The 21,779-nt window shown below is 54.5% G+C and overlaps 1 protein-coding gene across 1 annotated transcript; it reads right to left on the bottom strand.

Annotated features, from left to right (window-relative positions):
• Positions 1 to 44: 44 nt before the first annotated feature.
• On the bottom strand, positions 45 to 20,940 carry CDHR1 (cadherin related family member 1). Its single transcript, XM_070364902.1, has 17 exons — positions 20,886 to 20,940; positions 20,280 to 20,375; positions 19,333 to 19,478; positions 18,503 to 18,553; positions 17,224 to 17,313; positions 15,942 to 16,028; positions 14,289 to 14,405; positions 13,066 to 13,209; positions 11,320 to 11,398; positions 9,937 to 10,037; positions 6,948 to 7,151; positions 6,204 to 6,356; positions 4,329 to 4,493; positions 3,840 to 3,907; positions 3,084 to 3,312; positions 1,189 to 1,446; positions 45 to 605 (listed from the first exon to the last, which is right to left on the bottom strand). The coding sequence occupies exons 1-17, from the start codon at positions 20,938 to 20,940 to the stop codon at positions 45 to 47; spliced, it is 2,604 nt and encodes an 867-aa protein (XP_070221003.1).
• Between the last annotated feature and the right edge of the window lie 839 nt (positions 20,941 to 21,779).

Below are 21,779 nucleotides of genomic sequence, written 5' to 3'. Positions count from 1 at the left end.
ATCAGGGCAACTGGAGTGGGGAGAGAGGGGCCACAGGACACAGTCTAGAAGTAAGCTTTGCTGTGTAGATTCTTCTTCTCGAACTTTTGCCTGAGCTCAGAGACCAGAGCTGACTGGACGGGGCTTCCCACGGCCTTGCGTTTCGCCACGGCCCTGGGTTTTGGTGATGGTTGTCGGGGCTGCTGAGGGGCAAGCGAGCCGGAGACGGTAGGCACCGTCCAGGGGGCCTGGCCCACGCTGGGTGCCGGGCTGGGTGGCGGAGGGGGAGCGGGGGCCTGGGGGGCTGGTGTGCTTCCGCGGCTGTTGTTGTTGCAGTTCTCATTGGGAGGAGCCTCTCTGAGCACAAACTTGTCAGCGGCCTTGGTCCTTCGGAACTTAAGCCACTCGATGCGGACGCTGCGGGGTGCAGGGCTGGGCCGCTTGCGGAGCACTCGCCGCACCGGCTGGACCTTGTTGGACTTCTTGTTGCGCCAGAAGGTGGCGGTGGAGATGAGGACCGTTATGGCCACAATGATGGCCATGATGCCAGCCAGCACACCCACAGCCTTCATGGGGTTGTCTTTGGTCTGCATCAGGAAGGCGGCCATGGGGCTTCGGGACAGCATCTGGAAGAGAGGTGCCCAGAGGACAGAGGAGGGGCCCTGAGCTCCCTTAGGCCAGATGGTTTTAAGCTCTCTGGGGTCAGTCGTCCCCTAGAGAATCTGATGAGAACTATGGGCTTTATTCCAGAAAAAAAAAAAACACACACACACACACAGAGAGAAAATACAATGCAGGCTGGATTGGATGAGGAACTCCTGTATTAGCTAGCACTGCTTCCCTTTGATGGGGGTCGGGGGGTTCATATCTGCCCAAGTGTATTAGGAACCTCTTAAGGGATGACTTCCTGCCAGACACTGAGCTGAGAACCGCACATGATTTTACTTCTGCCTTTCAACACGCATGTGAAGGAGGCATCGTGAGTCCCATTTCACAGGAAGGGGAAAGACTTAGCAAAGTCACACTGCTACAAAGTGTTGAAACTGGTATTTCGACCTGAGTCAAAGCCTGTGCGTTGGATGGCACAGGTAGTCTCTGTGAGCACTGGGTGTGTGTCTTTGGAGGAAGGTGGTCTTTCTCTCTCTGGCCATGTTGCAGGGAGGTCTGAGCTGGCCTCTGACCAACCCTCTACGTGGGCTTTGTACTCACCTCAGTGTCTACGATGTCAATCTTGAGCAAGGCCGTGGTGCTGAAGGATGGGGAGCCACGGTCCTTGGCCTGCACCTCTAGGGACCACGTGCGGTCCCCATTGGGCGTGATGTTGTGCAGGGCATCCAGGGATCGGATGGAGTTCTTGAGCCAGATCTCCCCCGTGTGTGCGTTGATGTCGAACACGTTGGCCGGCTCTGCGTGGGTGATGGAATAGTCCACTAGGTTGTTGGGCTCTTCTGCGTCCTGGTCTGTAGCCTGTGCACGGGGAGGGATAGGCGGAGCTGGACTCTGAGGGTCCTATTTGTGTCCCCTGGCTGAACCGACAGGTCATATGCGGTTTGCTGGGTTGATGGGAAATGGCCCTAATCCTATTTTGAGTGAGTGGAGCTGGGACAGGAAGTGCATGAGCCGGGTCTGTATACATGTGCTATATATACATGTATGTATATATACATGTATATACAATGTATATACATTGGCTATATACATGTGCTGTCAGTCTCAGAACAAGCCCCTTCAGGTCAGTGCTGGTAAGAAACAAAAAGCTCGGAGGCTGAGCGTCTTGAGTAAGGATGGAGAGGGAGAAGGAGGGGAGCTGGGGTCCAGAGTCAAGCCTGTTGGGTTTTGGGGTCCATGCTTCCTCCATGGGAAGGCAGAGCAGTGGAGGAGCAGTGCTGTGAAAGCAGGCGGACAGCTGTGTGAGCTCAGGCCAGCCGAACATGCCACCTGCCCGAGCCTCCATTTTTTAATCCGTAAAGTGGCAATAATATCTTCTTTCTCAGAGGTTAATTCTGGGTGGAGGTGGGCATGGGGGTATACAGTGAAAATGTTAATCTCTAAGTCATGTCCAATTCTTTGTGACCCATGTCCATTCTCTGCGGTCCCATGGACTGCAGCCTGCCAGGTTCCTCTGTCCATAGAATTCTGCAGGCAAGAATAGTGGAGTGGGGTGCCATTCCCTTCTCCAGGGGATCTTCTTAATTCAGGGACCAAACCCCGATCTCCTTCATTGCAGGCAAATTCTTTACTATCTGAACCACTAGGGGTATATAAAGTACCTTAAAAATCATTGCCTATTTCAGGAGTCCAAGATATTTGAAAAGACATTCTTAAGCCACAGCGCCACTTGCAGCTGCAGGAACAAAGGTTTTTTTTTTTGGTCTAAGAATGATGGAGATTTAGACACCAGCACCAGGCTCACACCTGGCCAGTGCCACACCAGGGGTGGGCAGAGCAAGGACAGAGAGGAAGGGAGTGGGCACTGCTGGGGCAACGGCCAGGCTGCTGGTGTGGGGGTTGCTGGTGGCTGCTGAGGGGAGCAGGGAGGAGTTAGCCACAGTGACTCCGGAAGTGCCAGATCCAGGATGGCCAGAGTCAGGGGCTCACGCAGAGCCTGGCATCGTCATGTGGTTGGTGCCCACGGAGGGGCGAGGCCAGCCTTCAGTCCATGGTGAGAGGGTGGAGGGGCCCGGCAGGCAGCAGCATCTCCAGCCAGGTTCTGAGCAACTGGCTAGCAGCTCCTGGATACAACAGCCGGACGCTGGGCGGCCTGGTAAGCTGAGTCATGGCTTCTAGCCTGTCGGAAGCTCACATGGGGAAATGCCATGGGACCCTGCTTCCCCAGGCCAGTCACTCCTGCAAAGCTTGAAGGGAGGGTCCTCATGGGGCTCTAACCAGAAGCATACACAAGCTGCCAGCATTGGGTCCACAGATCCTCTCGGACAGTACTGGACAAGTGGCTGGCTCCCACAGTGGGCCCAAGATACTAAGGCAGGAAGCTACCTAAGCCCGCTGGGGCGGGGCAGGGAGAGGACAGGCTCTGAGGGCCCTGCAGGTGGCCAAGTGCACAGTGACCAAGCCACGGCGACAGCTCGGCCACTTTTGAAGCTCACCTCAATTTTCACCGGGGTCCCCAGCACCATTGTCTTCTCCTGGACGCTCTTTCCAAACTGGGGATAGTGGTCATTGACATCCAGCAGCGTGATGAACACCTCGGCCAGGCTGTACCTGCCCTCCATGTCCTCCGCCTTCACATAGAAGTTATACCTGGCAGTGGCCTCAGCGTCCAGGCTGGCCCAGGGCTGGGTGTAGATGATCCCGGAGGACGGGTGGATCAGGAAGCTGCCGGGCACAGAGAGTGCAGCAAGGGTGTACAGAAGCATGCACACGTACATACGTGTGCACACACGTGCCTGCAGTAAGGAGCCGCCTCCAAGAAGAGGCGGCGATGCATTGGGCAGCTTCTCTGAGCATCCCATCTGTTCCTCCCCACATCCTCACAGTCTGACTCAGGGAGGCAGGGCCACTCATCTATTTACTATCAATTTTGAACTTCACCCGAGTTACAGCCCTTCCTTCTCCTCCCATGGCCTGCCTCTCCCTAGCCCAGCACTGCTTGCCTGGCCCTGGGGCCATGAGTCCCAGCTCCAGATTGTGGTGATGACCTTACTTCTCTCAGATGCACCTCATCAGGTGTATCCCCTCTGCCTTGGGCTCTCTACAGCTGCCCTTCATTCCCGGTCCCCAGGCTCACCTCCCCAGCCCAGGTGCCGTTCGGCCCAGATCTGCCTTCAGCACAGATCCTCCTCCACCCTCAGCCTCCCAAATCCCTTACCCAAGGCCCTGACTGCGTTTCTGGATCTACTCACAGGTCTGCCCCAGATCCATAAATGGAGTATTTGACTTCACCCCAGGGACCTGAGTCTGGATCCACGGCCTGGAAGAGAGAAAGCTCCCGGTGGCCCAGGTCCCTTTGTCAGGGCATGTTGGCAGCTCTTGCTTTCAATGGCCACATGAGGATTTGGGTGGGGTGGGAGGATTGACCCGCTGGGGAGAACTGGAGGCCTGCTCTGGAGCCCTAGTTTCGCCTCAGGTCTAAAGCGTTGGAGGAACCAGATCTGGAAGGCCTTCTACTTATCGTTACGTGTCCTCATTATCATCCTGAGAAGTGCTGTTATACCCATTGTACTGAAGGAAAACTGAGGCTCAGAGAAGGCACGTAGCTTGTCCAAGGACACAGCCAATGAATGTGGGTTTATCGAATCAAACAGGAGCCCAGGTTTGTCTGACTTCACAAGGGCCCCCTTCAGTGGGGCTCACAACCCCACCCCCAGTCCCTGGGGCAGCCCCCAACCCACTGTGACAGCCAACACGTTGGAGCCCCCGGGGGCGTTCTCTGGGATCCTGGCGACGTAGTAGTGGGAGGTGAACTTGGGGACGTTGTCATTGGTATCCAGGAGCTGGATCACGACATCCGCCGTGGAGCTGAACTTCTCTGGGGTGTTCACTTCAATGGCCAGGAGCTGGGGAAGGAAGGAAAAGGAAGACTTGTCTGGATGGCAGTTGCTCTGCAGAGAGCCTGTCACATCCTGTCTCGGTATCACCCGGCATCCACCTGCCTTGCCTCCCAGTTTCTCTGCGGCCAGCCAGCTATTCCTGCCGCCACCTGCAGGGGGCACCTCTAAGGCAAACATCATCCCCCTCCCCCGCCCTCCTCCGCCCCGCCCCCCCCGCCGGGCAACTGACCGCCGGGTTCCTTAGAGTTGGCATTTGCATGAGAACCAGTTTCTTTTGCTCCATTGGTTTGCATATTACTTTTTTTTTTTTTTGCTTTCAATTTAAAGCAACTTTGCTTCATAATATAATTTAATATCTGTTAGAGCAAATTCTTGCCTCATACTCTTTTTTTCCCAAATTCCCTGACTGTTCTTATCGTTTTGTTTCTCCAGATAAAAGCCAGTATAATTGTGTCAAGTCCCCTACGTCCTCCCCTAAGGAAATTTTGGGTAAGACTTAATTGAAGTGGCATTGGATTCTTTATTAACCTGATGAGAATTTGCATTTTTGAACAGGGTTTATCTTTGTATTTCTCACCTTCTTTTATCTTTTTGTTAAATTTGTACATTTTTTGTTCTTTATATGGTCCAATCTTGTTATGGTAACTCTTAGGAATTTTATCTATTAGTTGTTCTTATAAAAGTGATCTCTAATTCCATTATTCTCATTGCTGTTTTTTTGGAATGCAGGAGAATTATTAGATTTTGTGACCTAACTTTGTAATCCATCATGTTAGCCACTTTGCAGTATCTAACAATGTTCTGATCATTTCTTTTAGATTTTTCTAAGCAAGCAATCACATCATCTAAAAACAGTGATAACTTTATCTCTTCCTTTCTAGTGACTGTACCTTTTATTTCCTTTCTTATTTAGGAATAACGTTTAATTCTAGGAACAGTGTTGAAAAATATTGGTAACAGCAGGTATCCACATTTTGTTTATGACTTCAAAGAATACTTTTAAAATTTCACTTTCATTGGTTGATTGAAGTATAGTTGATTAACAATGTTGTATAGAATTTCACTTTTAAGTATGATGTTAGCTAGCAATATGTATGCATGTATAATTATAAATTATAACAATTTAAATTAATATCAGCAAAGTACTTTTTCTTTTTATTAATATTGGGTTGGTCAAAAAGTTTGCCTGCATTTTTCCACAACATCCAACATCTTATGGAAAATTCCGAATGAACTTTTGGGTCAACCCCCATATTTATTTACATATTTATGTAAATATACATTATTTTTTTGTGTTTATCATTTTGAATAATTCCAAATGCAAGGGAACTTTTCTCATCCTTTGCTAAAGTTTTTAACAGAACAATTGGCATGTCGAGTGCAAATAAGAAAACATCTCTCCTGATGATCAGAGTTTTTTCTCTCAGTCTGTTCAGCAGGGCACATTACATGGGTGGTTTTTCTTTGGACCACCCTCCTCCTTGCATTCCTGGGGAGAGCTGTAGACAGACACTGGAGCTCAGTGAGGCTGTGGAGTAGAGGGGAGCTCTCGCATCATACTTTTCCTCTCCCCACTGCTCCCCAAGTCAGAAGGGGGAGCAGAGGGAAAGAGTAGGGCTAGGAGGGGTAGGGGGCGACAAGAGACCCCCAAGGATGAATCTAGGTACTACTGTGACACCCCTCCCCCCGTTCAAGGTCGTGCACAGCATCACTTACCTTGAAGGTCAACACTTTGGACTTTTCAAAGTCAATGGCGGCTGAGTTCTCCACAATGATCGTGACTTGGGCTTCATTCAGGACCGTCTGTGGGACCACTCGGAAGATGCCCCCAGGTCCCACCAGCCGCAAGTTGAATTTGGCATTGGCTCCCTGGGTAACAGTTTGGAGAGCAGAAACAGGGAAGATGAATGAGAATGAACCTCATTATAGAGTCATGCTGTGCAAGGAGACTTTGCATGCCCTTGACCCTGGGAGGTAAGTATTCTTAGGAGAGGTGATCAAGAATCAGAAAAGCTGAGTGAACTATGAGGACTAAGCGAAGAAACAAGCACAGAAAGCCCAGCCCTGCGCTGGGCACAGGACACAGTCACAGTGTCTGGAGGGTTAGACACAGAGGTGCTTTTAGTTTTTAAGGCCTCATGCATGGCTTGCAGGACATCGCCCAGCCAGGGGTTGAACCCTGGGCACTGGCACCGAAAGCCGGGAATCCTAACCACTAGGCTACCAGGAAACTCCCAGAGGTGCTTTTTTCTGACTGGCTTTTCTTTTTAATTGATTGTGAATATCTTTAGGCCATGCAGCTAGTCTCTGGTTACCTACCCTCCCTCCTCTCCCTCTTGGTTACCCACTCTTGCCTCATTCCTTTTGTGACCCTCCAGCCCTGGTGACATCAGCAGGAAAGGTTTGGGCCTCGGGCCCCGGCGGTTTTCAGGAAGACAGGTGGAGGGCAGGACCACAAACCTGGTCTGAGTCATTGACGGTGATCTTGAGGCCCCGAAGGATCTCCCCCTGGGGCGGGTGCTCATACATGGACAGCTCAAATCTGTTCTGGGGTCCACTCTCCCCATAGAATGTCGGTGGATGGTTGTTGAGGTCCACGATCCGGATGGTGACAGGCACCATGGCCTGGGCAGCTGGAGTCCCTGCAGAGCTGACCTCAGTCACCTGGGTGGGGACAGGTGGCTACGGCTGTGTGGCAGGCTGACTCCAGCACGGCCCCAGTGATCCCTGCTTCTTGGTATCTATGCCCTCATGTAATCTCCTCTTTTCTTAGAAAAAGAAAATTTATTTGTTTGTACCAGGTCTTAGTCAAGGCATGTGGGATCTAGTTCCCTGATCAGCGACTGAACCCTGGGCACCCTGCACTGGGAGCATGGACTCTTAGCCACTGACCACCAGAGAAGTCCGTGTAATCTCCTCTTTTTGAGTGTGGCTTGGCCTAGGAACCTGCTTCAAACTGATAGAATACAGTAGAGGTGATGAAATATCATTCTGTGATTAGATTAGATCATAACTTCTGTTTTTTAGCAAAGCAGACAGCTCTGTTGACAGCTTCTCTGATGTTTCGAGGAACTAATGGTGATCTCCAGTCGACAGCTGGAGAGGTTCTTAGTCCAACAGCCCGAGAGGAAGCAAATCCCGCCAAAAATCCGTGTGGGCCCAGAAGCTCATCCTCCCTTGTTGGGCCTTCAGATGAGAACCCGGTCTTGGCTGAATATCTGTTGGCAGCCACGTGAGAGACCTTGAAACTGCGGACCCAACTAAGCTGACCTAGATTCCTGCCCACAGCAACTGCAGTGTTTAAATATGTGTTGTTTGAAGACAATAAGTTTGTGGTAATACATTACAACAGTCCTAGGAAACTTAGTACTGTTACTAGTCCTGTTTTACAGATGAGGCGGGAGGGGTCAGGTGGTCACCAGGGGTCACACAGCTGGACTAGAAGATGCGTCTGATTCCTTAGTCAGTGCCCTCTCCACTGCATCATACCGCCCCCTTCTTGTAGCCAGACACAGGTTCAAACCCTAGCTCTGCCATATTCTGCCCTTGTGTCCACTTGCTAGAGGGAGGCTGCAGGGAAGGTAGGTGGGGTGATGCAGCGTGGATGACTAATTCAGCCTGCAAGCCAGGGCTGAGTGTCCACAGGTACCTCAAGGGCATGTAGCAAATGTCACGTGAGGCCTGGAAGGGCTCCCTCCCCCTTCCTATAAGCAGGCTCTGGCCTTCAAATTACTGTCCTCTAATCACCCTCCTGGACTCCACTCTGTCATACATTAGCTGCTTCATAACTCTTCTTTTTAATTAAAAAAAATTTATTTATTTATTTATTTTTGGCCACATTCCAAGGCATTTGGAACTTCCCTGACCAGGGATGGAACCCATGACCCCTGCATGGGAAGGGTGGAGTCCCCGCTGCTGGGCCACCAGGGAAGCCCCACTCTTCTTTTCTAGAACTTATTCCTCTGCCTCCTTTTCTCTCCTCCCACTCAGCTGTCGACCTGTCCCCAAGTCAGACCCTTCACGCCGATCCCCACACCGCATGTGGCATGGCCACTCTCCCTCACCCTCCCGCGTGCTCCGTCCCCTCGGCTAATGTGACTCCACACTGCAGGTTGGCCTTGACCCCCATCCCTCCTTCACCTGCTCCTCCCCCTTCCTCACTCTTAGTCGGGATGCTCCAGCAGTGGTGTTCCCAGCTACTGGCTCCTCTCTCCCCCCAGCCCTCCTCTGGGCAGTCTTATTCCCTCCTAGCCTTTCACAGCTACCTGCATGTGGATGTTGTCGGAAGCTCAAACCTGTACACTCAGGTGTGGATTTTCAACTTGAATGTCCCCAAGGCACCAATACGCATCATGCCTGTCCTATTCAACTTGCCTCCCCTCCTGTGTTTCTGATGGTGTGGATCTACACTGGCTTCTTCCCTCCCTCTCCTCTCCCCGACCCCTCACAGCCACATTCCGTGGTGTCCGCCTCCTTCATAGTTCACAGCCTGTCCATTTTTCCCATCCCATCTTCCCTCACCCCCACGGGCTCATGCCATCTATCACCTGGGCTGATGGCTCTGCTGCCCTGCTCCTCATCTGATTCCCTTCAAACCCGAGTTGGGACCAGGGTTTTCAGATGCCAGCCCGGGACTAGTGCCAGAATCGCCTGGGAGCTCGAAACATGCCGAGTCCTGGGTTTCCCCCAGACACACTATATTCCTATCCCTGGTAGTGGGCCCTGGAAATCTTTGTTTGCCAAGCTCTCTGAATCTGAGAATCCCTCTAGTTTAGTGAGCAGTCAGAGTGAGCGTTTACAAGACTCTGATCCTGTTCAAAACCTTTCCATGGCTCTTCACTGCTCTTGGGCAGGACTAGCTATATAGTTTGCAGGCTCAGTGAAAAATGAAAAGAGCTGGCCCCTTGCTAGAAAATTGCTAAGAATTTCAAGAGAGCAAGAGCAAAGCATTAAGCCCAGCGTGGGACACTTCTAATTGTGGCCCCTGTGTAATCACACAGGTTGCATGGCCACAAAGCTGGCCCCGTTGCAGGAAAAATCCATACCTTGTATTCAGAGCCTTTGCTCCTCTGTCCCCCACTTGGGGTCCAACTGTTTCTGCATTACAGGCTGATGTGGCCTCTTGGCTCAAGTCCCACTTGCTCCTCATTGTCCCCCTAGTATATCATGTGCTTTCACACCCAGCCTTGGCTCACTAAGCTTCCCTCGGTTGCAATGCCTCCACCCGCCCCAACCAACCAATGCTCCCCACACCTCTCTGCTTCCTGGGTCCTACCCACGTTCAAGGCATTGCTGCTCCCATCCTGCCTTCTCTGCCTTGCCTCAGCTTCCCACACCAGGTGCCACCTCTTGCAGGTGTTCCTCCCCCTGACTGTGGGCCCTGAGGAGTAAGGCGGGCGGCCAGGGTCTTATCGCCTTTGGTGGAGAAGGCCAAGATCGAGGGAGGTACCTGTACATGCAGCTCATACACCTCTCTCCGTAGCTGGGAAGGGCTCTGCATCACGGAGATGGCTCCCGACGTCTCATTAATTTCAAAGGCTCCATCACTTCCTGTCACAGAGAGATGTGCCCTGCAGTTCTGAACAAGGCCACACGGTGGCGCAGGGGAGTTATGCCAGGCCTCACAGGGTATTTCATTCAAGTCTCCTGTATTATTATCCGTGTCTTGCCAGTGAGGAAGCTGAGCTCAGAGGGGCTCAGTAACTTGTCTTAGGTTACACAGTGAGTGCAGAGCTGGGACTTCAAGTCACTACTTTCCGGCTCCCAGGTTCCCTAGTATTTTGCTTCTCTCATGCATGCATGTGTGGTGTGTGGGTAGGTGTGATGGAAAGAGAAAGGAGAAATAAAGAGGTACAAACGGAGGGAGATAAGAAAAGGGGGAGGGAGGAGAGAAAATAATGGGAAGAAGGAAGAAAAAGACTGGAGGAGGAGCAGGAGTAGAGAGAGAGGCAAGAAGATGGGAGAGGAGACGGGGTGGGCTGGGTGTGTGGTAGCTGCGTGCAGGCTTGCAGCTGTGGAGGGGAGGGAAGGCAGTCAGGGGTCTGCGTGCCTGGGAGAGAAGCCTGTCTGTGACGGTGGGCATGTGTGCACGTGTGCACGTGTGTGAGCTGCTGGAAGGGGAGTGTGCGGCAGGCATGTCCCAGGGACAGGGTCAGAGGAAGTGACGGTATCTGAGTGAGGGCATGGTGACGTGTGCATGTGTGGGGCCAGGCACCAGGTGTGGCGGCCCCTGGAGGGTGCCAGCTACCGAGGGCTGAAGAGCCTTCCCTGAGCTGGCTCCTCCTGCCCAGTTGTTGCCCAACTGTGGAAGGAGGCAGCAGACTCAAGCCCAATGGGAACTTGGGATGATTTAGCTTCTTTGAGCCTCAGTTTTTCTCATCCATACACAGGGTGAGTATTAGGGACACCCTGAATCATCACTGTATTTAATTCACTTAATTCAATAGTATGCTCTAAGCCAAAACATTTAAAGGAATGAGAAAAAACAGTAGCAATTTAGAGTGTAAGAAAGCTTGCCACCGTTTCCTATCACGAGCGTACGGCCATGAGCGTGAGGGAACGTGAGCTGGTGCCACCTGCGCTGCACTCAGCAACACCACTGCCCCTACCCACCCAATGCGCCGCTCCCTGTTACTGGACTTAACGACAAGCAGGGCCCAGAGCAGATGCCCAAGGAGACGTGCCGCCTCCTGGAGGGACCCAGCCTCTCCTCTCCACGCACCTTGTCCTTCTGGCCTATGGATGAGGAAACTGGGACCCACAGAGACTGGGGATCTCAACCTGCTCACCCAGGGATGTGTACCTACAGCCCAGCAATGAGCCCCAGACTCACCATTCACCAGACTGTAGAGAACACGGTTGGGTTTGCCCCGATCTCCATCCATGGCAACCACCGTCAAGACCTCTGAGCCCTGGGAGGAACAGGAGCAGCTGCCTGAGGCCAATGTCAGGGGTTGGGCTTCTCCCTTCCCCAGATACTGCTCCCATCACAGAGGGGAGGTGCCACCACACTCGAGAGTCAGGCCTCTGCCAGGCCCCATCCTTGCTCTGCAGGGAGCTCATAGCCCCCTGGCCTCCCAGGGCTGGAGGGACAGCCTGAGCCCCGCTGCCTGCCCCCCACATGGCTTGGCACATCGCTGCCCAGGGACACTCAGGGCTCCTGCCTGGGCCTCCTCCTCACACCTCTTACAAGCCTCCTCCCCGACACACCACCCTCAGGCCTCACCTCTCTTGCCCACTCTCCAGCCTCACACCTGCTGCCTCATCTGTCTTTGGCCTTCAAAGGCACCTGAAGGGAGAGCCAGGAGAGGGGCCAGGCAGAGGAGGTCCAGTGCAAAGTCCAGGAACTAGGATTTTGTCCTGCAGCTGCAGGAGCTGCTCAAAGTGTTTGGAAAGCTGTCTCAACTGACAAGCCCTGTTCAAGCCCTGCCTGCCACCCTCTCCTACCTCCCTAGGCAGACCCTTCACCCCAGAGGGCTACCCATGCTCATGGCTGCTTCCTGACCGTCTTCTCCCCCTATTCATGGCATCTCTTTCCCCCTTAGCTCCTCAGCAGGACAGTCTGGGCTTCCCCCTGGCTCTGCCCTATGGCCCCCATGGGGGAAGCCCGGCCTTTCTCTCTCCCTCTCTGTCTATCTCCTCCACTCAACTTGCAACTTTTGGAAAGGTGGTTTCTCAGCTTGGACCCAGCACATAAGCGGCGCTCAGCGTGTTGGAAATAATGAGAAACTGGGGAAGTGAGACTAGAGGATGCAATTCCATTCCACGGATAGTTCTGGAACTGCGGCCAGCTACGTGAGAGTTGACTCCAGCCTAGCCCCTGCTGGCTGGGAGCTCATGGTCTGGTTGGGGGGCATAGTAAGACATGGGTGCACCATAGAGGGGAAAGTGGCACCTGGGCTGAGTTGAGAAAGATGAGGGGCATTGTGCCCATGGCCACATGCCAGGAGAAGGGAAAAGAGTGGGGTGGGGAGACAGGCTGGACTGAGTAAAGGACGTTGCTGGCTCCTGGGTGGAGGGCAGGCTGGCCCTTGGATGCCAGGCCCAGGGTTGGAAATTGAGGGGCCAAAAGGGGCAGAGGCTGAAGACAGCCTTTGAGCTGGGCCTGTGTGTGATGTCTGACGAGGGTGATGCAGCAGCAAACTGTGGGAGGACGACTGGCCCAAGGGGCCTAAGGCTACTGGCCTGGAGGAAAGGAAGCAAAACTTTGGCGCCTCACCTCCTGTGCAGGGTGCGGGAAAGGCCCCTCTAAACCAAACCGTCAGCTCTCCTCCCAACCTCTCTTCACAGCCCTTTGGAAGGGCTGACACTTGCAGCCAGGCTGGGGTAAGTGTGGATGAGTGAAGACATGCCTGGCACAGCCCTGGCACCCAATAGGTGCTCCACACACGAGCAGCTTCTTCTTCCCCCTTAACGGCCTATGTGTGGCCTGAGTCAGTGAATCCAGAACTGGCCTCCATGTGAGGCGAGCAAGCCTGGGCTGAGCCTAACCATCTCCACCAGGGGACCCTTGGGCAGTGCAAAGGACAGGGCGGGAGGCATCTGGAGGTGCCATGGGTTGAGGGGTGCAGCTACCCACCAGAAGGGTGTCCTCATACACATAGCCATAGTAGGGCGTGCCCACAAAGACGGGGCCCATGTCCTGCACATCCTCCACATTGACCGTGACCACAGTGGTGGCCGAGAGCACCACGTCAGCCCCTCGCAGCTTTCCCCCGCCATCCTGCAGAAGAATCAGAGAGGGAAGAGAGGTTGGGCTCCAGAGTCGAGCAGACTCCCGTGGAATCTGGCTCCTGCCACTGACTGGCCTCGAGGCCAGCTGCCCGCCCTATTTCTGTGTGCTTCTATGCCACTTAGAGATAATTTTCCCCCTCCTACGGGTGTTAGGAAAATTAAATGAGATAACACATGAAGGTCTTCAGCCAGTGCGCAGCAGGTGCTCAAAAGTGTTCCTTTGGAAAGAGGGTTAGGTTTCTCTCCAGGGAGATCATCTCTGAAGAGTAGCAGAGGAGGAGGGGGTCAGGGCCAAAATCTCTCCTCCCAGCCAGGAGCCCAGCCGCAAAGTCTCCTGAGAATCTTCAAAGAATATGAGGTGGACCCACGCATGAGGGTACATCATAGAAGTGTGCACCCACCAAGCCAGCCCTCACGGGGAAGCTGGCAGGCAGGGTTGGCTCAGGCCTCCTGACATAGACTGAGGGGGCTGCCCTGCGGCCTCTGTGACCAGCAGGGACTTTACTGGAAAAGAAAACCAGGGGCTGAGAAGGAAGGCTGGGGTTTCCTGCCCTCGAGGGGAAGAGCAGTCACTTGATTTGAATGCCTGCTGAGTTGCAAACCCTACACCACACACTTTAGAAATATGAGGAATTTAGTCAAGTTTTGGGGTGGGCAGATGAGGAAATTGAGGCTCAGGGTGGGTAATTGGTCACACAGGCAGAGGCAGGATGGACGAGCCTGGACAGAGAAATGGAGGTGCCCAGAGGCCAGGCTGTGTGGGATGTGAGGGAGTGGCCACTGGGCCTACAGAGGGCAGGCTGGCCTGTCAGTCCTGAGGGGGCGGACGCCCTCTCCCGAGAGGGAATACGCCCTCTCCCACCCACAGACACCAGCGTCCCTGAAGAATATGTCTGCGTCCGGCAGGGTCTGCTCAACACAGATCCCGAGCAGCGGCAGCCCCACTCCCGCCTCGGTGGTACCGTCCATCCCCTCCACCGTAGAACCTAACTGCTCCCATCCAAGGGCAGCTTCCCCCGACGGAGGCTGAGGACTGCCTGGATGCTCCCATTCCTCCCTGTCTGTTACCTTGGCAACCACAGTGACGAAGTGGGCCCGGGCCTTCTCGAAGTCCAGGATGGCCCCGGCCCGGAGGCGCAGCACCCCGCTGTGGCGGTCCACGGAGAACTCGGTGGGGTGCGGATTCTGTAAGAGCGAGGGGCAGGCTGGGCCTTGGGGCGGGCCCAGGCCCGGCCCAGGAGCACCCGCTCTGCTTACTGAAAGGGAGTCTTCACCATCCTTTGTCACAGGAACTCCAACCTAGGGGCTTAGGTGCAACTTCAGGGCACTCAGGCTTTCCTGTCTCCAGAGTCCCCCTTCCTGGAGCTCAGGCCTTCCGTCCCCCTCCCTCAGTCCAACCAAGATGTTCCAGCAGGGCCTCAGGTTTTCTCTCGGTCTCAGCTGGAAAACAACAGGGCCCAGCTTGGGGCTAAACCCTGGCCCAGAGTTCCCAGGTGGAAACGTCAGCAGCATGCTCTAACCTAGAGGAGGTGTGGGCTGAAAGCTGTAGAGACAGAACCTTCAGGATCTTCCAATCCCACCATTAAGTGACTGTGGATCAGCCAGGCAGCATCTGGGTGGGGGTGGGGAAGGTCAGGTGGGGACAGGAGGTGATCTTTGATCTGAAGGGGGGGTCACTGTGGGTCAAGAGCTGTTGCTGGAGCTTCTCATGGGTTTAATCCTCACAACGGGCTTCGCAGGTGGCACCAGTGGTAAAGAATCCATTTGCCAACGCGGGAGACATGAGAGACACAGGCTCGATCCCTGGCTCAGGAAGATCCCCTGGAGGAGGGCAGGGCAACCCTCTCCAGTATTCTGGTCTGGCGAATCCCATGGACAGAGGAGCCTGGCGGGCTACAGCCCACGGGGTTGCACAGAGCTGCACATGACTGAAGCGACTTAGCATGTTCACACAGAATCCTCACAATCCAATGAGGATGTGCTTTCATCTTTCCCACCCAATGCGTGAGGAAGCTGAGCAGGAAAGTCACATAATGGTTGAACCCCTGTGTGGGGGAAGTGGTGGGATCTCTCCAGAACCCGTGGAGCCCAGGGGTGTTGCCAGGGTTTCTAACCACTGAGCTATACTACCTTGAAATTTGTGAAAGCGAGAGATTAAAAGTGGAGAGAAGAGGAGGAGCTGTGGAAACAGCAGCTGTGGGGTGGAGGGCAATGGGTTCTGGAGGAGCTGGGGGAGAGGCAGGAGACATGGGGTGGGGTCTCTGCCTTTAAGAGAGTGCATTGGATGGACAAGGGCGGGGAGGGGGTGTCACAGCTCTGCTCCTCCTGAGAGCTGCCTCCCCTTCCCTTTTTCCTCTTGACAATTCTAGGCCCAGACAGGTTTCTTTTACTCTGTGTGGGTACCAAATGCCCAATCTCCTGGGGAAGGGATTGGCCGGTGGTGAGGTGAGGGTCCTGAAATCTGGGGAAAGGAAGGCAGGTCAGCTTAGTGGGAGCCAGGATGTGCCAGTCAGGGGAAGATGGCTTCTGCTCAGGCCAGTCTCGTGTCCCCACTTGTTGGTCCCACATCTGAGTGTACCGAGACCTCGCTGGAATGGGATGCACCATCTCTGATAATCTTTGGGAATCGCTGAGGCACTGACCTGATGGATGGAGGCGGAGGCCATCCAGGTGTCCCCACCAGCCCAGGCCCCTGGTTACTTCCTGAGCATCCCACCTTACCTTCAGGAAGTAGGTGACACTCCCTGCAGACCCGGTGTCCCTGTCCACTGCTCGGACCCTGGCGATACTGCTCCCAGAAGGTGTGTCCTGAGGGGCCACAGCCACAGAGGGTCAGTCCCAGGAGCAGTGACAGGAGCTCAGGGAGCTGGGGTGTGGGGCATGGAAAGGTGGGGTCAGGGGAGTGAGGGCTAAAAACAGGCGAAAGGCGGCCATTGACCCAGGGAGCATGAAGAGGAGGAGGCGCCTTGGTGGAGGAGACACTCGAGTCAAAGTGGGGTCAGGAGAGGGGGAACACACAGACATCCTCCTTCTGAAAACAGCTTCAGGGAAAGAGCAAAGAAAAATCTAGGGCTCCCAGAAGACCAAGGGTTTAAATATGAAATGACTGGAAACAGTTAATAAACAAGGGCATATTCAGTATCACCAGAGGTCACATACGTGCAGCTTAGAGCCAAAAAGAATAGCTTTCTCCTACTGAATTAGCAGACATCTAAAACTGCAAGAATCCCCAGTGTGGGCCAGGAACCAGGAGACATACCCTTTCCCACCTTCCAGGGTAAAGGCAAACAGGTTCCATTCTGGAAAATCAATTTGACAATGCCTCACATGTACCCACGCTTTGACCTAGCAATTTCAAGTCGTTCCCATCAGAGAAAAGGAACTTTTAAGTTCAGAGTTTGATGTTTCTTATGATGGCAACAATTTAAAGCACCTTTAATATCCAGACATAAAGCAATAGTTCAGTAAATGCTGGAAAGCTATTAAAATGTTAGGTACCCCAACTTCACGATTACAACTTCATGCTTATGTTATAAATTCAGTGAAAAAGAGACTGCAGAAAGCATATGTTTAGTGGTTACAACTATGTAAAACAAACAGAAATCAAGAGCCTATAATCACAGAACTGACGAGAAGGAGATTCCCCCAAATTTAACAATGTTGTCTCAAGCTGCAGGGATTAAGAGTGGTCTTTTAAACTCTTTATACTTCTTTATACTTCTACTTGTCTGTATATTTCACACTTCCACAATAAGAGTACACTAAAATTCTAATGGAAAATGGTAAATAAACATTCCTTTGGAATAATAATGAATGTATGAGGGGACGGCAATGGAGGTGGCGGGGAGGACACAGAGGGGAGGGGTCTCCAGAGGTTAGTGAGTGATGGAGGGGCTCTTCCCTCCGGTGCCCAGTTCCCCTTGGCCAGGTCACAGGTCAGTCCAGAGGACAGGCCACAGGTTGGTGGGAGTCCATCAACACTGCTCGGGGGCCCCTCGCTCACCTCGGGAACCTGGACAACATAGGGCTCCTGGATAAACCTGGGTGCCTCATCATTGGCATCAGTAACTAGGATCGTGACTTTTTCCGCCACCTGAAAAGAGGCAAAGCAGACAGAAGTTGGGAGAGTGAGACCTTCTGGGTGATAAAGGAACAATGTCCTCTAACACCCTGGGTGTAGTCTCTGCCCCCTTCTCCCTTTCCTTTCCCCTTCCCTCCTTCCTTCCCTTCCTCCCTTCTTCCTTCCCTCTTTTGGTCATTCATGAAGCACATATTATTATTAAGCAACTACTTGACGCCAAGCACTGTGTTCTGTCTGACGGTATGAAATTTGCAGGGTGGAGTGGTGGGCAAAGATCAACATGTACAAGCGTGTTATCATTCAGCCTGACAACAGCGACATGCTGGGAGCTGAGGGCAAGGGCCTGCACCGCACGACTCTGGGGGCACCATGCACCCCAACCTAGCTAAAGGCACCGGTCTAGGTGGCTGCATCCAGGGGCTCCGAGAAGAGGCATCTGACCCAGCCTAGTGGAGGACACCAGGGAGGCCTGGGAAGCAAGCCATTTGTCGGGTGAGAGGGAAAAGGGGGTGGAAGGTATGTCAGGAAGCAGCAGCAGCAGGGGCAAAATGCAAAGTGAAAAGCCAGGTGAGTTCAGAGAACAGAATGGAAGCAGATTTAGGGCTAGACGGCTGGTAGGGTGAATGTGGGAGAGAAGCTGGTTGAGGCTGAGGGTGTTCCGAATGCCAGTCTGAAACTAGGATTCCATCCTGAGGGTAGTGGGGAGCAGCTGGTAGCACCTTCTGAGCCAGGGGACTGTGGCCACGCAGGACTGTGTTGCACAGTGGTGGCTCCAGATTGGGGTCTGGGAGCCTTGGAGGGAGGGGAGCCCCTGGGATTATCTGAGAAGCACTAAAAAGGGATTGGTGCAAGTGGAAGCTGTGTAGGAAGAGGTAGGGAGGAGGGATGCGTGCCCAGGTATTCAGCTTGTGTGATGAGGATGGAGCCAAGAGCCAGGCTGGAGGAGTGAGGGGGCACAGGATAGAGGAGGCGCTGCTTGAGGAATGTGGGGTGCTCCGTCAGAAGGGCAGCAGGCAGGTCTGTCTCTTCCCGCTCTCTCCCTTCCATCCCCTCTCTCCTATGAGCTCACTGGGGCAGATCTTGTTGGACTTCATCTGGGGCCCCACCCCAGCCCCTGGGGGAGGGCATAGTGCTCAGAGGCGGGGGTGAGGGGGGTGGAGTGGGGTGTGTGTGTGTGGGGGGGGCTGCAGTGTGCACTCACCAGGTTCAGCCCATCAGAAATGCTGATAATGGCTTCAATCTCATCTTCCCTCTGTGAAGCACAAGGGCAGAGTGAGGATCCGGGAGTCGGAGGTGCCCTGAGGACCCCTGAAGCTGGGCACATCAGAGGGGCCCTGGAGCAGGGCGAGGTGGCCAAAAGCTTCCTCCGTTACCTCTGGCCACGCTCATGCTTGAGACCAGGTTGGGGTTTAACCCATCAGGAGTTATAAACTCAGGGGGCTTGGGTGCCAACAGATTGCACCCTCCTGCTAGGAGAGTTGCTAACTGGTATGCTGGAGGACGCAGGAAGGGGTTTTTCATCCTTTTAAAAATTTTCCTCTTTCTCCCTTTCATCTCTGCTGCACTGGTCTGTATCCTACGGTTCCTCAGAGATCCAGGTCCGTGGTGTCTCAAGCCCTCCCCGGGACACGGGGGGCCTCAGTAAGGAAGGGTGTCGAGGTCCCCTGGTCCTGCCCTGGGTTGACAGGCAGGGGCAGCACTGTCGCACCTCCTCTGCTGTGTCCCCACCGTTTCCTTTCTCTGGGCTGGGGCAGTCTGCTGGGAGCACCCCACAGCTGGGGTCCAGGCAGCTGGCTCCCCTGCCTGGCATGGGGTCTCACAAGAGAAACACAGTCTGTCCCCCGCAGGCTCAGAGCGCACAGAGGGTTGTACTTTTACCCAAGTCAGACCTGTCCTTAAAACCAGGGCTGATCTGCTGGCTGAATTTTCTGTGACTTATGAGACCTCTCCAAGGATGCTCTTGAGGGAACCTTCCAGCCCACCGAGGTCATCTGCACACCTGCAGGCAATGCTCCTCCCAGGTCCCCCTACCTCTCTGTCCAGCTCTTCAATCAGGGTGATGTTTCCCAAATTGGGGTCAACTGAAAAGACGCTTCTAGCGCTGGGGTTAAAGCTGATGTGGTAGGAGACAGGGTCTCCCTCCGGGTCTGTTCCATTCAGGGTGTACACATGAGAGCCTGGAAGAAGACAGAGGGGACACGCTGAGCACTGGCTGCTTCCCTCTCTTCCTCTTTATTCTTCCCAGCTATCAGTTAGCAGGCAGTAGCCACTGCTTTACAGATTGTAGTCTAGAATATAGATTACGGAGGGCTTCAGGGCTGCTGGGTTTAACTCTAGGGTCTCTGCCTGGAGCCAAGACTGGGGGTGGCGGAGGAGGGAAAAGGGAGGAGTCATTAAGGTGGAGCGGAGAGCCAACTGTAGCACTGTTCCCCAGCTTGGACGAGTTCTTCAGAGAATTCTCAGCAGGTGCTCCTCTTACACTTAGTACACTTTACACAAGAAAAGGCGCTTGTCCTTATTCTCAGGGTTCTGCCCGTCCAGTGAAGGAGAGGAAGTGCGAATCTCCCTCCTCCTCCCCCATCTCTGCAGATCCCAGTGAGTTCACTGTTCTTGGGCCGTTTTAAAGCCTGGAGCCATGGGGCTCTGGGAGTAAGTGCTTTGTTCAAGGTCATAAATACAGAGGGTCAGGAGCCCCGGATCTGGGGACCTCCACCTGCCTCTTGGGGCTGGTCATGTCTCTGGGCTGGCGGCTGGATCTCTAGAACTGCCCGGGCTCGGGTCTCCACGACTGCGTGGAGACCTTTCCCGCTACAGCCCCGGGGGATTCAGAGCGCAAACCGGGCGCCCCGGGAGCGCCTGCCGCCTGGCGCTCGGCCTCCCGATAGGTTCGGAGGAGTCACGGGTTCGGTCCCTGTGTCCAGGGGAACGTGGGCCGCTCCTCTGGGAGACTATGCGGGGCAGGCGCCAGGGCTACTCACCCACCGGCGTGTCCTCCGGGAGGCTGAACAGGGCCATGTTTCCGTTGGTGCTGCCCGCCCCGTTGTCGAAGAAGTGGGGGGCGAAGTTGGCCTGAGCTAGGGAGAGAACACAGACACAGGACCGCTGGGAACGCGGAGGGACAGCTTCGCACCCGCTGGTCGCGCCGTCTGGCCCCACAAGCGGGCAGGCGGTACCCACTCCCCGACCCCAGCGCACCCACCAGGTCCCGCGGCTACCACCGCCCGTGCGCTCGGACTGGGCTGGATTTGTCAGGGACACGCACCATCTGGGGTGTCTGGGACCTAGGCAGCGGCCGATTTCAGCCTCATCGGTGGGCAGACCCAGAGAGGGACAGGTCCCTGGCCAAGGTCACACGGGGAGTGGGGATACCCTCCCACAGCCCCCAGTGCAGCCGCCAAAGCTGCTTCTGAAGAAGCAAAGAGCAGCGAGAGTTCCCATTCCCCTCGCCCGGTCCCCGTCCCCGTCCCCGGTCCCCAGCCCCACTCTGGAAGCGAAAGGTCCAGCGCTGTCCCTAGGTCCACCCGGGCGGAGCTGGCACCCATTTCTCGTCCCCATCGGGCCCACTGGACGCTGCGGCCACTCACCCAGGCTGAGGAACAGCATCCACGGGGCCAGGACGGCCGGCGGGCCGCGCCCCATGTCTCCGCGGGCGGGTGGTGCGGCTCCCCGCAGCCGAGGCCGGGCTCCGGAGCGCGGAGCATGCCCTGGGCGCGCGACGAGTGCAGAGCTGACGACGGGGGCGGCGGCGGCGGGAGGGGGCGCGGGCGGGGGTGCAAGGGCGCTAAGCGGATGACACAGCTCGGATCGGCGCCGCTGGAGCCTCCCGCCCGCCTCCTAATGAGACCAATTAGTGGGTGCAGAGCTGAGGGGAACCGGCTCCCAGCAGGGGCGAGGGCAGTGGGGCGGGAGGGGGGACCACACTACCCCTCCTCCATCCCCCTGTAGCAGACCCCCTCCATCTACTGTTAGCAAGATAGGGATTCAGGCCAAGGAGAAGGTTAATGAGCAGTCCTAGAATGCTGGGCAATTTTTAGGCCCCATTAGCCGAAACCTTTCTTGTTCAATCCCCTCGGGCTTGGCCCTGTGGCTGGAAAAATGCACTTAATTTATTTATTTTTTGAAAAGTTATAACAGTAATTTTTATTTTATTGACATATAGTTGATGTACAATATTATATAAGGTATAGGTGTACTGATTACAAATAAGGAAAGGAGTACATCAAGGCTGTATATTGTCACTCTGCTTATTTAACTTATATGCGGAGTACATCGGAGAAGGCAGTGACAATCCACTCCAATACTCTTGCCTGGAAAATCCCATGGACAGAGGAGCCTGGTAGGGTGCAGTCAATGGGATCGCTAAGCGCCGGACATGACTGAGCGACTTCACTTTCACTTTTCACTTTCCTGCATTGGAAAAGGAAATGGCAACCCACTCCAGTGTTCTTGCCTGGAGAATCCCAGGGACAGGGCAGTCT

This window comes from Bos mutus, chromosome 28 (genome assembly GCF_027580195.1).
Source record: "Bos mutus isolate GX-2022 chromosome 28, NWIPB_WYAK_1.1, whole genome shotgun sequence".
In the NCBI taxonomy this organism is placed as follows: Eukaryota; Metazoa; Chordata; class Mammalia; order Artiodactyla; family Bovidae; genus Bos; species Bos mutus.
This window is presented reverse-complemented; position numbering and strand designations above follow the sequence as displayed.

What these genes read in the sequence shown, in the direction of transcription:
- CDHR1 (XM_070364902.1), bottom strand. Translation starts at nt 20,940, where the DNA reads ATGGGGCGCGGCCCGCCGGCCGTCCTGGCCCCGTGGATGCTGTTCCTC. An exon ending in TTGAAGAGCTGGACAGAGAG is followed by an intron (nt 18,554 to 19,332) that starts GTAGGGGGACCT and finishes TGTGCTTCACAG; the next exon opens with AGGGAAGATGAGATTGAAGC. An exon ending in CCAACGTGTTGGCTGTCACA is followed by an intron (nt 3,908 to 4,328) that starts GTGGGTTGGGGG and finishes TCTCTCTTCCAG; the next exon opens with GCCGTGGATCCAGACTCAGG.